Source organism: Sminthopsis crassicaudata, chromosome 2, assembly GCF_048593235.1.
Source record: "Sminthopsis crassicaudata isolate SCR6 chromosome 2, ASM4859323v1, whole genome shotgun sequence".
In the NCBI taxonomy this organism is placed as follows: Eukaryota; Metazoa; Chordata; class Mammalia; order Dasyuromorphia; family Dasyuridae; genus Sminthopsis; species Sminthopsis crassicaudata.
In genome coordinates, this window is record NC_133618.1 from 434,232,181 (window position 1) to 434,247,850 (window position 15,670).

General features: G+C 32.3%; 1 protein-coding gene across 7 annotated transcripts in view; it reads right to left on the minus strand.

The window, feature by feature from the left end:
- The window catches only part of UIMC1 (ubiquitin interaction motif containing 1), a 142,672-nt gene that overhangs the window by 78,110 nt on the left and 48,892 nt on the right, over positions 1-15,670 (minus strand). For all 7 annotated transcript variants that reach the window (XM_074292211.1, XM_074292212.1, XM_074292214.1 and 4 more), the window contains exon 2: positions 10,983-11,113. In XM_074292211.1, coding sequence (XP_074148312.1) covers positions 10,983-11,105 — 123 coding nt within the window. In that variant the 5' untranslated portion in view covers positions 11,106-11,113. The remainder of the gene's footprint in view (positions 1-10,982; positions 11,114-15,670) is intronic.

Below are 15,670 nucleotides of genomic sequence, written 5' to 3' on the forward strand. Positions count from 1 at the left end.
ATGATCAGAAGGCAGAAAAATACTTTCCCAGAGAGATAATATAAATTTCTATGCAAGATCACAAAAAGGCTATTTAATTCAGAATACACCTAAAACATTCTTGATTCAATAATTCAAATTATGATTTCACTAGTTCTGGGAACTTTCTCCAATAATCATTCCTTAGTGGATGATAGCTACATTCCTATGGTCAAAAAGATTCATCTAGAGGCTAATCCTGTAGTGATAAGAACTAAAGACTAATGCTAGATAAATAATCTAAAACCTAACTACCATATATTAATAATGTTCCTACTAGAAAATGAATTGAGGGGGGGAAAACTCAGGTTAGATATGATAACGGATTATATTGGTTTTAAATGCAAGTTGAAACATAATAATCTTCTTTATACAATAATAGCAGGAGAACAATATTCAATAAAGTTATGAGTTTGAAGACATTCTGAGTTATTTCAGCTGAGCAAAGTGCCCCCTGACTTGTGGTTGACCATCATGGTCAATCAGCAGAGCACCAGAAAAAGGATGAAGTTACTTGTGGTTACTTTGTATTTGGGTGACTAGCATGAAAAGTGACATCAATAGTAGTAACAGCAACTAGAGTAACTTGCATGACAAGTTGAGAATAAGGAGGTTAGGAGATTGCTCCCAATTCAGTCCACAAGTGAAAAAACAAGTTGGGGGGAAGGGTAAAGAAAAGACAGGAAAAGTTTTTAACCAATTAAACAATAAAAAATTCTGAAAATTAAAGAAGAGAAAATTTAAAATCACAATATCATTGAATTAATCATTTAAAATAGGAGCCAGTTTAAAAAAAAAAACAACACATAGAGATCATTTTTAAAAAGAAAAAAACATAACAGTCAATATCAAAAGTAAAAAGCAGAATTTATAACAAATGAAGAGAAATAATGGAAATTATCAGCAATACTTTTGCCCAATTACATACCTCCAATGTGAATTAAATGGATAAAAATTTATAAAAATATAAATGACCTAGATTAACAGAACTAATTAACAGAATTAATAGGAATCTAAAATACCACAAAATCCCAGAAAAAAATAAAATAAATTAAATAAAGAAATTCCTGAAAGAAAAAAAAAAAAAAAAACCAAGAACCAGATAGACTGAAAAGTAAATTCCATTAAATATTCAAAGCACAATTATTTGCAATATTATATAAATTATTTGCAAGACTTAGGGGAAGAAGAGGGAATCCTATTAAATTTACTCTTCTGATATGGGAAAGAACTTGATATCTAAACTAGAGAGAGAAAACAGAAAAAGAAAATTTTACACCAATATCTAATGAATAGTGATACAAAATGAGGAAAGTTATATATCCACTACAGAAAAAGATTATATATTATGAGTAATCGTATTTCTCAAAGAGGAAAATCAACAAGAAATACTACAAGGGCAAACAAGTCCATTACAGATTGGCCATGAATCATTTCAATGACACACTTAAGTGGAAAATTCTTAAGAGAAAATTCTGGGCTACAGGTTATCTTAAAAGAAAACTGCAAGTATAACACTGATGAAATCCAACTTTGTGGAGATTCCCAAACTAATGCACTACTATACAGAAAATGGCTATGTCACTCCTGTTAAAGATCAGCTAGTGCTGCATTTTTAGTGCTACAGAGACATTGCTTCCTTAAGCACTTCTTCAAGTAGGCAAACCAGTATCCCTGAAGGGGCAGAAATTAGTAGACTGAAAAGAAACTGAACAAAGGACAACTATTTAAGTAGGAGCTTTCTTCCATTTTAGTTACCACCATATACTGACTGAAAATTTGTCTCTATACCACTGAAGATGAATACAAGTACAAGGCACATTCTCTGCTAACAATAACTCAGATTTTACTACTGCTCCCTTATGAAAGGCCTTTAGAAAACTGGGGTGACTGGAGGATCTATCTTTGAAGGCAATGATGCTAACTAGCTATGACAAATTCCAGTTCTATGGTTCAGGGACTTATTATGATCTCGACTACAACATCCAGAAAATCTTAATCATGCAGTTCCAATAGTAAGGTATGACTTTGAAATAGGATAAAAACAAATAAGAAACTAGATTGTCCAAAAATCATTATTTGACAAAAACTACTCTGAAAAATGTAAGCCAATCTTGCATAAATCAGTATTCTCACAAGATATACCACAATAAATTGAAAATGGATATATATGACCTAGATCTCTAAAATACCATAATGTAAGCTAATTGAAAAGAAAGAAAATACTTTTCACAACTCTAAATAGGTTAAAAATTCTTGACCAAACAAGGAATGGATAGGAACAAAGGATACAAAATGGGCAATTTTCATTACATAAAATTGAAAATTTTGCACAAATAAGATCAATGCAGTTAAAAGTAACTGAGAAGACACCTGTAGCAAATTTCTATAATCAGGATATGAGATACAATATATTTTGAGAATTGTTAAAAAATATATATGAAAAAGAATCATTCTTGTATATATAAATGATCAAAAGATAGGAATTAGCAGTAAACCATCAATGACTATATGTACATAAAAATTTAAAGTATTCTGAGGTTCTACCCAATACTGATTGTATTGGCAAAAATTGATTTTTAAAAAGGAAATAGTATATGTTGAGGGAAATATACAGGCATAACATTGCACTACTAACTTAGCTGAAAATTAGTCCAAGCATTCTGGCAACCAATCTGATAATATATCCCAAAATATGCCACTGTTTGACCATTTAATACCATTTACTACTAGGCATGTACCCAAAGAGGAAAAAAAAGATAAGGAAAACCACAAAAACATTTACAGCAGCACTCTATAATAGCGAGAAAAAAAAATGGGGGGAAAATCATCAACTACGGAAATGGCTTAAATAATTAATATATATGACTAAGATGGGATATTTTAAAATAAGTTTTTACTAGTAGATTTTTTTATATTGTCATAGTTTCCTTCTACAGCAAATAACATTCTATATAAAAAATAGTATTAAAAAAGGGGGGAAGGGAGAATCAATCTGATCAATAAACTGGAAAAAATCTGAAAGCATATGCAATGTGTAATACTTATAAACCTCCTACATGTACAAAGACATGGGACAGGAGTGCCTTTCACTTTATAATTAAACTTTCACTTTATAATTTTACAATGCTGATTCATAATTTGTAGACATCCTTTCTATTTATATTGCAGGCATCATGTATACTGTTTTCTTGGGTCTACTTTACTCTGCATCAATTCATAAATTTTTTTTTCATATCCCCATGTATTCACTACAAACTAGTTCCTATAACACAGTCTTACCCTATAATATTCATATACTACGATTCATTTAGCCATTATCAATAAATAGAAATCTACTTTGTTTCCAATTCCTTGCTATCACAAAAAGTGCTACTATAAATATTTTGGTATATCTGGGGATTTTAAATTCTTATTAATGGCTTCCTTGAATATAAGGTCCAAAATGAACTCTCTAGGTCAAAAGGTATGGACACTTAATTCACAATTCCAACATCAATGTACAATTATCAATTATTACTACTTTTGTTATATTTAATGATTTACATTTCTCTTATTAATGAGTTGAAGGATTTTTTAAGTAATTCTTCTTTGGAAAACAGTTTGTTAATATACTTTGGCCATTTACCCATTGAGGAATATTTTTTGGTCTTTAATTTGTTAATGATTGTTTGTATATTTTGGATACCAATGAGTAGAACTAGAACAATTTATACAACTACAACTCTGACAAGGAACAAACAATTATTAAGGAAAAATATGATTGATTCAATGATTAATCACAATTACAGATGTCTATATCTCTTTTCTGGCAGACATGCAGTATGCCAAAAGTACAAAAAGAAACATTCTCAAATATGCCCAATGTACATAAGTTTTAATTGAAAATATTAATTTTATTGTACTAGAAACACTAGCCTCAGCAATAAAAGCTAAGAAAGAGATTCAAGGAATTAGAGTAGGTAATGAGGAAATCAAACTATTACTCTTTGCAGATGACATGATGGTATACTTAGAGAACCCCAAAGACTCTACTAAAAAGCTATTAGAAATAATTCAGAACTTTAGCAAAGTTGCAGGACACAAAATAATTCCACATAAATCCTCAGCATTTTTATACATTACCAACACAATCCAACAGCAAGAGATACAAAGAGAAATTCCATTCAAAATAACGGTCAATAGTATAAAATATTTGGGAATATATCTACCAAAGAAAAGTCAGGAATTATATGAGCAAAACTACAAAACACTTCCACACAAATAAAGTCAGATTTAAATAATTGGAAAAATATTAAGTGCGCTTGGATAGGCTGAGCAAATATAATTAAGATGACAATACTCCCCCTAAACTAATCTATTTATTTAGTGCTATACCAATCAGACTCCCAAGAAACTATTTTAATGACCTAGAAAAAAATAACAACAAAATTCATATGAAAGAAAAAAAGGTCGAGAATTTCAAAGGAAGTAATGAAAAAAAAAAAAAATCAAACGAAGGTGGTCTAGCTGTACCTGATCTAGAACTATATTATAAAGCAGCAGTCTCCAAAACCATTTGGTATTGGATAAGAAATAGACTAGTTGATCAGTGGCATAGGTTAGGTTCACAGGGCAAGATAGTGAATAAAAATAGCAATCTAGTGTTTGACAAACCCAAAGATCCCAACTTTTGGGATAAGAATTCATTATTTGACAAAAACTGTGGGAAAACTGGAAATTAGTATGGCAGAAACTAGGCATGGACCCACATTTAACACCACATACTAAGATAAGATCAAAATGGGTCCAAGATTTAGGCATAAAGAATGATATTACATATAAATTAGAGGAACATAGGATAGTTTACCTCTCAGACTGGTGGAGAAGGAAGGAATTTGTGTCCAAAGGAGAACTAGAGATCATTATTGATCACAAAATAGAAAATTGTGATTACATCAAATTAAAAAGCTTTTGCACAAACAAAACTAATGCAAACAAGATTAGAAGGGAAGTAACAAATTGGGAAAACATTTTTACAGTTAAAGGTTCTGATAAACGCCTCATCTCCAAAATATACAGAGAACTGACTTTAATTTATAAGAAATCAAGCCATTCTCCAATTGATAAATGGTCAAAGGATATGAACAATTTTCAGATGATGAAATTGAAACTATTTCCACTCATATGAAAGAGTGTTCCAAATCACTATTGATCAGAGAAATGCAAATTAAGACAACTCTGAGATACCACTATACATCTGTCAGATTGGCTAAGATGACAGGAACAAATAATGATGAATGTTGGAGGAGATATGTAAAAATTGGGACACAGATACTGGGCGTATATCCCAAGGAAATACTAAAGAAGGGAAAGGGACCTGTATCTGCCAAAATGTTTGTGGCAGCCCTTTTTGTAGTGGCTAGAAACTGGAAAATGAACAGATGCCCATCAATTGGAGAATAGTTGGGTAAATTGTGGTATATGAAGGTTATGGAATATTATTGTTCTGTAAGAAATGACCAGCAGGGTGGAGTTGCGAAAGAATCCAGCCATTCTGGAGAGCAATCTGGAATTATGCTCAAAAAGTTATCAAACTGTGCATACCCTTTGACCCAGCAGCGCTACTACTGGGATTATATCCCAAAGAAATACTAAAGAGCGGAAAGAGACATATATGTGCCAAAATGTTTGTGGCAGCTCTTTTTGTTGTAGCTAGAAACTGGCAGATGAATGGATGTCCATCAGTTGGAGAATGGTTGGGTAAATTATGGTATATGAAGGTTATGGAATATTATTGCTCTGTAAGAAATGACCAGCAGGAGGAATACAGAGAGGCCTGGAGAGACTTAAATCAACTGATGCTGAGTGAAATGAGCAGAACCAGAAGATCACTGTACACTTCAACAACAATACTGTATGAGGATGTATTCTGATGGAAGTGGAAATCTTCAGCATAAAGAAGATCCAACTCACTTCCAGTTGATCAGTGATGGACAGAGGTAGCTACACCCAGAGAAGAAACACTGGGAAGTGAATGTAAATTGTTAGCACTAATATCTGTCTGCCCAGGTTGCATGTACCTTCGGATTCTAATGTTTATTGTGCAACAAGAAAATGATATTCACACACATGTATTGTACCTAGACTATATTGTAACACATGTAAAATGTATGGGATTGCCTGTCATCGAGGGGAGGGAATAGAGGGAGGGGGGGTAATTTGGAAAAATGAATACAAGGGATAATATTATAAAAATATATATATATATATATATATAATAAAAAAAATTAAAAAAAAAAAAAAAAAAAAAAAGAAATGACCAGCAGGATGAATACAGAGAGGGTTGTAGAGACTTACATGAACTGATGCTGAGTGAAATGAGCAGAACTAGGAGATCATTATACACTTCAACAATGATACTGTATGAAGATGTATTCTGATGGAAGTGGATATCTTCAACATAGAGAAGAGCTAATCCAATTCCAATTGATCAATGATGGACAGAATCAGCTACACCCAGAAAAGGAACACTGGGAAATGAGTGTAAACTGTTAGCATTTTGTTTTTCTCCCCAGATTATTTTTACCTTCCGAATACAATTCTTCATTTGCAACAACAACAACAACAAAATTTGGTTCTGCACATATATACTGTACCTAGGATATACTATAAGATATTTAATATGTATGGGAATGCCTGCCATCTAGGGAAGGGGGTGGAGGGAAAGAGGGGAAAAATTCGGAGCAGAAGGGAGTACAAGGGATAATGTTGTAAAAAAAAAAATTACCTATGAATATGTACTGTCAAAAAAAGTTAATTTTAAAATTAATTTTAAATTTTTAAAAAATTAAAAATAATAATTTTTTAAAAGAAAATATTAATTTACTCAAAGAAAAGGCTTTTTTGGAGGGAAGGGCATTGAAAGGAAAACTATATAGGTCTGTTTGAGTAGCTAGCAATAATACCTCCCCCCAAAAAAATGAATTAAAGAAAAGATTATCAATAAAAGATCTTTTGGTGCAGGGGACAGAGTTCTAGGCCTAAAGGCAGGAAGATTTTATCTTTTTGACTTAAAATCTGGTCTCAGACATTTACTAGCTGTGTGACTCTGGTTAAGTCACTTAATCTTGTTTGCCTCAGTTCCTCATCTGTAAAAAATGATTTGGAGAAGGAAATCAAATCACTCCAATATCTTTGCCAAGAAAACTTCAAAATGGGGTCACAGAATCAGACGTGATTGAAAAGAACAAAAATCTGTAAAAGAAAATGATTAAGAGAATATATATATATATATATATATATATATTTTTTTTTTTTTTTTTTTTTTTTTTTTTTGCTGAGGCAGTTGGGATTAAGTGACTTGCCCTGGGTCACACAGTTAGGAAGTGTTAAGTGTCTGAGACCAGATTTGAACTCAGGTCCTCCTGACTTCAGGGCTGGTGCTCTATCCACTGTGCTATTTAGCTGCCCAAGAATATACATTAAATCAATAGTTTGTGTCAATAATCTAAAACTTGGATAACAAGTGTAAATGAGAGGAGAAAGTATACTAATGTGAAAAGATCATTTTTAATTTTCAGCAAAACAGTGGCAACTAAACTGTAGTACATCTTTTTAAAAGATGTAGACAAAAGCTAAAAAAACAAACAAAAAACCCAAAACTGCAAGATTAAATAAATGGTTTTCTAAAAAACTGAAGAAATACTATGGCAGCTTGAGACTGTTTTTCAATGTCTTAGGAAAGCAAAGGCTTTTATCCACCAGGAATACTTCAAAGTGACAGCTAAGGATCTTAAAATAGAGGATGTGAAAATTGAAATAGACAGAGATAGATAAATCCAATTCATCAACTAGCCATATGAACTGTTTTCATACAGAATCTAACTGGATAGTGACCCATGTGGGCAAATTTCTTCTGGCAGTATGACAGATACTCCTACCAAAATTTTCACAAGGGTAATTCTACAACAGAATAGACTTTTCAGAAAGATTCACGTGGATAGGTATATTTTATATAGTACAGTGAAAATAGCCATAGATATAAATTCGGAGGCACTCAGTTCAAATATAAGCTCTACAATTTACTATTTGTGTAACCTTGGGCAAACAACATCACCACTCCAAATATCAGTTTCCCCATCTGTAAAGTAATGTTGCTAAAATGGATGATCTTTTAAAGTACTAATCACTTTTAAATCTATGATTTGACATTTTAAATTAAGACACTTAGAAATGAAGGGACAAAGAAAAGCATGAAAGCAAGTCTGATCACCTAGAGTTGTGCAGTTATCCCCAGGCTCTTGGTTCTAGCTGTCTCCAGTGTCTGCAGGGAAAGATAATTTGGTCTATCTAGCATATGCCAGATCCTATCTCTCCCCCAGGATATCATTTTGATTAAGCAACCATTTTAAAATGGAATTGTCTTTCTTTATACGCTATTAACAGTTGTTCTTTTCAGCAGTGGTAATGGGTTATGTTCATACTTTCACATTCTCCTAGTTGGTCCCCTAGGAACTAGCGGCACACATCTTTAGATTTAGTGTTGAAGTAATTCCTGCTCCACTAATACTAACCACAGATAGGAAAATAAACTCTAAGAGCCCCAAGAATAATATCTTCTCAGACCATCAACTAATTACCAGCTCAGTCCTTATAATCATCAATCAGAAGGTCAACTCCTGGAGATGAAACCTATCAACTACCTCTGCAAATCATGTAGTCCCTGCCTCATCAGAAGCTATAACTCCTAAAGATCCAGAAAAGAAAGCTCTTTCCACCAAAGTACTTGATACTACCAAATGATTAAACAGACACTGAGAAGATGCATTACCACTCTATTAAGTGATGCAAGAGTGAAGAAAGAAGCAAAATATACACAATTATAAGGAAGACAATACTAAAAGGAAATAAAACAATTCAAATACAATAAACAACAACTGGATTGAACAACTCTGCCCCATATATTAACAAAGAACTCCTAAAGAAATGAATAACTTAAATAGCTGGACAAATTGTTCAGTTCTCGTAGCTAGGCCATACCAATATAATAAAAATCATAATACTACCAGAATTAATTTACCAATTTAAATGCTATACCAAATGACCAAAGGAATACATCAGAGAATTTGAGAAAATAACAATAAAATTCATTTGGAAAAACAAAAAATCTAGACTATTAAAGGAAATAATGAAAAGAAGTAAGGACAAAGGGGAGGAGAGGAGGAATAGTACTCCGAAGAATAGTACTCCCAGACTTCAGACTACATTATTAAGCAGCAGTCACCAAAACCATCTGATATTAATTTAAAATGTGGAGAAAGTTCAATGAAAGAGACTAGACAAGGGAGAACTGGAAATAATAGAATTCAATAACTAAAGGATTGATAAATTAGAAAATTTAAATTATTCAAAAAAAACCCCAAAAAACCTCCTTATTTGCTTAAAAAAAACTGTTAGAAAACCTAAAAAAATATTTTGAAAGAAACTAGGCTTAGGCCACTACCTTACACTATACATTTAAAATAGACCTTCATGCTGAACATCATTTTATCAAAAAATTAGAAACAAAGAGGGGCTTATATCTCTCATAGTTATGGATGAGATATATTCTTAACCAAATGAGAGACAGACTATTATGAAAGATAAAATAAGTAACTTTAATTACATGAAACTGAAAAGCTTTCGTGAGACAAAATTAATTCATCTGGAATAAATTTTATGGAAGTGATCTACTGGGGAATTTTTAAAAATCAAATTATTCTAATAACTTTGATAAATTATCAAGTATAGATTTTGAACAATTTAAAAAAAAAAACCAAACTTCAAAGTATTCACAGCTACATGAAAAAGTGCTCCAAATCATTAATAAGAGAAACGAACATCTAAACACTGAAAATTCACCTGCATGCTTGAAATTGGCAAAGACAAAAGGTGAAAAAGACAATGTTGGAGGGGTTGTGGGAAGATACATAAACTGATGCATTGTTGATGAAACTGTGACTTCATTTTGGAAAGCAATTTGGAATTATGCAAATAAAGTATCTAAAAAGTCCACTATATTTGACCCAAAGAGTCAAATCTGGGGCTCAGATCTTAAGGAAGCCACTAATAAGAAGCAAGTTCCCAGATATGCCAATAGATTTATAGTAGCACTTTTTGAGATAGTAAAAAACTGGAAACAAAGTAGATGCCCAAACAAACTGTTTGTTAGCCAAAACAAACTGTGGTACATGTCCATAGCTGTTATTTATTGTACTTTAAAAAAAAATTTTTTTAATGTATTGATTAGTTAAGCCAACTTTTTTTTCTCTTTGATAGTACTATTTGTTATATGGGATGACTATCTGGGAAGAGAGAAGGATACTTGAAATATGATAAAACAGAAGAATCAATAAAATTTTATTTTTAAAAAGTAAACTACAAAAGTGGAAAGTGAACTCAGCAGTTGTAAGCATTTTCAGGAAAGATATTTTCAGAAACGTTTTGTAAGTTTTTTTCAAAACAAACCTTATTTTGGATCTGGTAAACTTCAACCAATGAAGACTGGCAACTATTCCCCACTTTAAGATAGTAATACAAAGTTGCCTGAAGGATAAACAATGTGTGTCAGGGGAAAGACTAGAATTCAGTTTGTTCTGGCTCTGAATCAAGCTATCAACTTACACCATAATACATTTTAGAGGAAAAAATAAAGAGGCAGCAGGTGACATGAAAACACAGCTAACAACATAACCTGCACTCAACAATAAGTTAGGCTAATTTAGAAAGCAAAACTATAAAATCTGGAAGCAACTAAAGATATAGAATCCAGCCTCATTATATGTTAATAAGGAAAATGAGGATGAAAGAGGTTAAGTGATATATTAATATGCACAGGGTAAAATCACAGAAACAGGATCAGAACCCATGTATTCTGATTCTAAATCCAGTCTAATATTATATCACATTCTCTTGGGCAGAGTTCTACTTTTCATAATACTAACCTCATCGCTATCAGAGATGACAATAAATGAATTTTCTATCTTCTTTACTTTGAGGATTTGATTCTCCTCCTCCAATCTCCTAGTTTCAGGAGCTTCTGTAACTTTCTTCTTTCTCCGAGGCATCTTTAACTCTGAAATTGATGAAAAATTAGATTATTCCAAAACTTTTTACAATTTGATCAATGAAAGGTAGATGGTCCTATTCTGCCAAAGTTCAAAATGATTTTAAGTTTTTCAATAATATCAAAAATCTATTAGTCAATAAAACTCCCACTATTTCTTATAGAAGTAAAAATACTACAATCATCTCTGTGGCCAAAATCTAATGAAAGGTTTAAGTTTCTAAAATAACTTCTATTTTAGTTCAAAAAAATTTAAGAATTGCACAGCATTTCTCAGCATTCTTAAGATCACAAGGTTTTAACACTGATCTATGTAACCCAAACCCTTCATTTTACAAAGGATAAAACTGATGACCAGAACGGGGAAGGATCTGACTCAAAGTCAAAAGGTAGTTAGCAGAAGAATTAGGATCTAAATTCTTCTATGAAGTATTTTGTTGGGATTGAAAAAGAATGACAAAAAAGAGACTGTTTTAATAACATATGAAAATCATCTATATAGGTATTCCTCAAAGCTTTATACTCTGTTTGACTCGATTTTGGGACAAATGTATTGCAGTCAAATGACCCAATAACTGATGCAAACTACAAATTCCAAAGTGTTCAATTACAATACCGGCTCCATTGTGTCAAATATGCTAAAAATGATCAACTTTCCCAGCCAAATATAGATGTATAATGTATAATTATCTGCGTGTGAAAGATCTCAAATACTACTCAATTCCTCAATACAGTTCCAGTCAACAATGCAGAAGAAAAGTGAATATCTCTCAAAAGTATAAAGATACATTATTGGAAAGAAAAAAAGGGGGGGGAGGGGAAACCTATGGAATAAATATACGTATAGTAAATTTTGTATCTAGCCTTCTAAGTAACTTAGTCTCAATCAAAATTATCTTAATTTTAGTAACAGGGAATTTAATCTAGCAGAAGAGCAGGAACAAGCGCATCTCAGCTATCCTACTAGACCCTCTTCACAAAGATCTAGAAAACAAACTAGACCTAATCCTGATAAGGAAAAATCTAAGAGAAAAAACAAAATCACAAGTCATTTTTCCACTGTAGATTGCATAAGACAGAAAGGCCTGTGGGAAATAGAGTCAAGCCAGCAACATATCCTATGGAGTATCATCAAGAATTGAAAGAGGGCATAGACTGTGCAATGGGGCAGAAAGAAGTACCAAGTAGTACTTCTGCGAACTAGAAAGAAATGCCATCTGACAACTCTGTGACTTACTAGCCAGTTCTAGGTCATAGATGCACGCAAGCAAGAAAAAGACCTCTACCTAGGGATAAGTGACAAGAGTGAGAGCTGTATATTGAGCAAAAAACAAGGAGCAGCTGTATAGGTACAGTCTTAGGAGCAGAAGAATGATTTCTATCTCTAGACTTCTAAAGACTGCAGGAAGGGGAATAACCAAAGCAGGAATTACAGACTAAGGCCTGCAATTTGATTATCCTGAACCTATAGAACTTACTAGCTGGTGAAAAATGACCAGCAGCACTTCTAAACAGAACAAACTCAAAAACATCATACTCAGATCTTATATAAAGATCAAGATTTTGCAGGGCTTAGACTAAAAAAGTAATGAAAAGACTTCATTTTGGATCATATCACACTGGGAGCACTGAACACTTACAAATTGCCAGTATGAGCTTTTCCTGAGATATTTATCTTATGTAGATAACATTAACAATCAATATCCCCAATAAAAAATTAGGACCAAAAACAACTAAATACCTCAGGTGAGAAATAATCTCAGAAGTGTACCAAGGCCAACCCTAACAAAATACCCAAAATCAAAAAGACTAAAAGAATGAAGAAACAAACAAAAAGAGAATTCCACTATAAAGAGCTATTATTCTAAAGGATAATTCAAGACACAAACCCAGAAGAAAAGAACGACTCCAAGATACTACAAGGGAAACCTCAAAGGAAAATGCAGCAATTCTGGGAGAGATTAAAAAAAAAAAAAAAAAAAGTGTTGTTTTTTTTTTTAAGTAAAAAAAATAAAAATAAGAGTGGAAGGGAAAAAAATGAAAGAAAATTAGAAACATGGGAGGAAGTATGTAAAGAGAATCAGAATATAATGGATAATTTTGATTACATAAAATTCAAAAGTTTTTGAAAAGACAAGTCTAGTAAAGCTAAAATTTAAAGGTAAACAAATGGGAGAAAAACATCTTTGCAGAAAGTTTTCTTATATAAAAGATTTCATTTCCAAAATATTTAAGAAACTGATTCAAATTTGTAAGAAGTCATTCCCTAATTAATAAATGGTATAAGAATAGGAATAGGCAGTGCTTATGGAAAGAAACCCATGCTATATATTGTCTCATGAAAAAATGGTCCAGATGACTGATAATTAATGAAATACAATTAAATCAAGTCTAAGATTCTATCTCATATGCATTGGTTTGGCAAAGTTTTACAAATACAAATTATTACAAAAATAATTTGTAAATACTGAATAAACTATTCTGGGAAAGGATACTCTTTTTTTTTTTTTAATTTATTTTTTTTATTCATTTTTCCAAATTATCCCCTCCCTCCCTCTACTCCCTCCCCTAGAAGACAGGCAATCCCATACATTTTACATGTGTTACAATATAACCTAGATACAATATATGTGTGTAAATACCTTTTTCTTGTTGCACATTAATTATTAGCTTCCGAAGGTATAAGTAACCTGGGTATATAGACAGTAGTGCTAACAATTTACATTCGCTTCCCAGTGTTCCTTCTCTGGGTATAGTTATTTCTGTCCATCATTGATCAACTGGAAGTGAGTTGGATCTTCTTTATGTTGAAGATTTCCACTTCCATCAGAATACATCCTCATACAGTATTGTTGTTGAAGTGTATAGTGATCTTCTGGTTCTGCTCATTTCACTCAGCAACAGTTGATTTAAGTCTCTCCAAGCCTCTCTGTACTCCTCCTGCTAGTCATTTCTTACAGAGCAATAATATTCCATAACCTTCATATACCACAATTTACCCAACCATTCTCCAATTGATGGACATCCATTCAACTTCCAGTTTCTAGCTACAACAAAAAGAGCTGCCACAAACATTTTGGCACATACAGGTCGGAAAGGATACTCTTATGTACTATTGGTCATGTTAATCTGTATAACCATTCTGAAAAGCAATTTGAAATTATGACAAAAAAAGTTACTAAACATTGTATATCATATAAGTCATTCATGGCTAAATTCTCTTCTGGACTAAAATGACAATAAGGTTATTCTCTCTCCCTCCTTTTAGTGTCTTTTCACTAATGGTGCCTTTCTCCTTATTCTAGCTAACTCTGGTTAGTTCACTAAACTCCTCTATGGCTCTAACCTGCAAATGGCATGCTTGGGCCATGAGACATATTCTTTTAATGGACATTTCCAAATTCCTTTCTAATTATATGTTACCCCAACTTTATTTCATCTTTGCCACTCCCGGTACCTATTTTATTTCTTTTTTTGTCTGTAAATTCTTTTGGCAAAGAGGGGGAAAAAAGTCATTTTTCAATTGATAAATGGTCAAAGGATATGAAGAGACAATATTCAGATGAACAATTAAAGCCAATCTACTTGTATTAAAAAATGCTCTATATCACTATTGATTAGAGAAATGCAAAAACCTCATACCTTCTCACAGGCTTCAATGACAAGAAAAGATAATGATAAATGTTGGAGGGAATGGCTAAAAGTTGGACCATATACATTGTCAGTGGAGTTGTAAAATGATCCAATTAATTCTGGAGAGCAATTTGGAACTGTGTCCAAAGGATTATAAAACTGTGCTATAAAAACTATAAAACTTTGATCCAGCAGTCTCACTGCTGGTCTGTATCCCAAAGAAGTAATTAAAAAAAGAAAAAGGATCCATAAGTGCAAAAATGTTTGTAGCAGCTCTTTTTATAGTGGCAAGGAATTGGAAATTGAGTGGATGCCCATCAATTGGGAAATGGCTAATTAAGTTATGGTATATGAATGTAATTATTTTTCAATAAGAAATGATGAGCAGGCTGATTTCAGAAAGCCTGGAAAGACTTATGTGAACTGATGCTGAATGAAGTGAGCAGAACCAGGAGAACACTGTATACAGTTAATAAAAAGATTATGTGATGATCAACTATAACGGACATAGCTGTTCTCCACAATGTTGTGGTGATTCCAAACAAGATAAAAAGTGCCAATTGCACCCAGAGAGAAGACAATGGAGATTGATTGTGGATCGAAACATACTATTTTCACCTTTTTGTTTCTTTACTTCCTTTCTCATGGTTTTTTTCCTCTAAGGCTCTGATTTTTCTTGCTTAACATGACAAGTATGGAAATATGTTTAAAATGACTGCATACATTTAACCTGTATCAGATTGATCTATTATCAGGAGAAGTAAGGGAGGCAGGGAGAAAAATTTTAAAGTTTACAAGTTTTACAAAAATGAATGCTGAAAACTATCTTTATGTGTATTAAAATAAAATACTACTGAGGGGGAAAATTATATAATCTTTGACTCAATTATACCACCATACCCGAAAGAAATTTTAAAAAAAAATGTTGAGTTC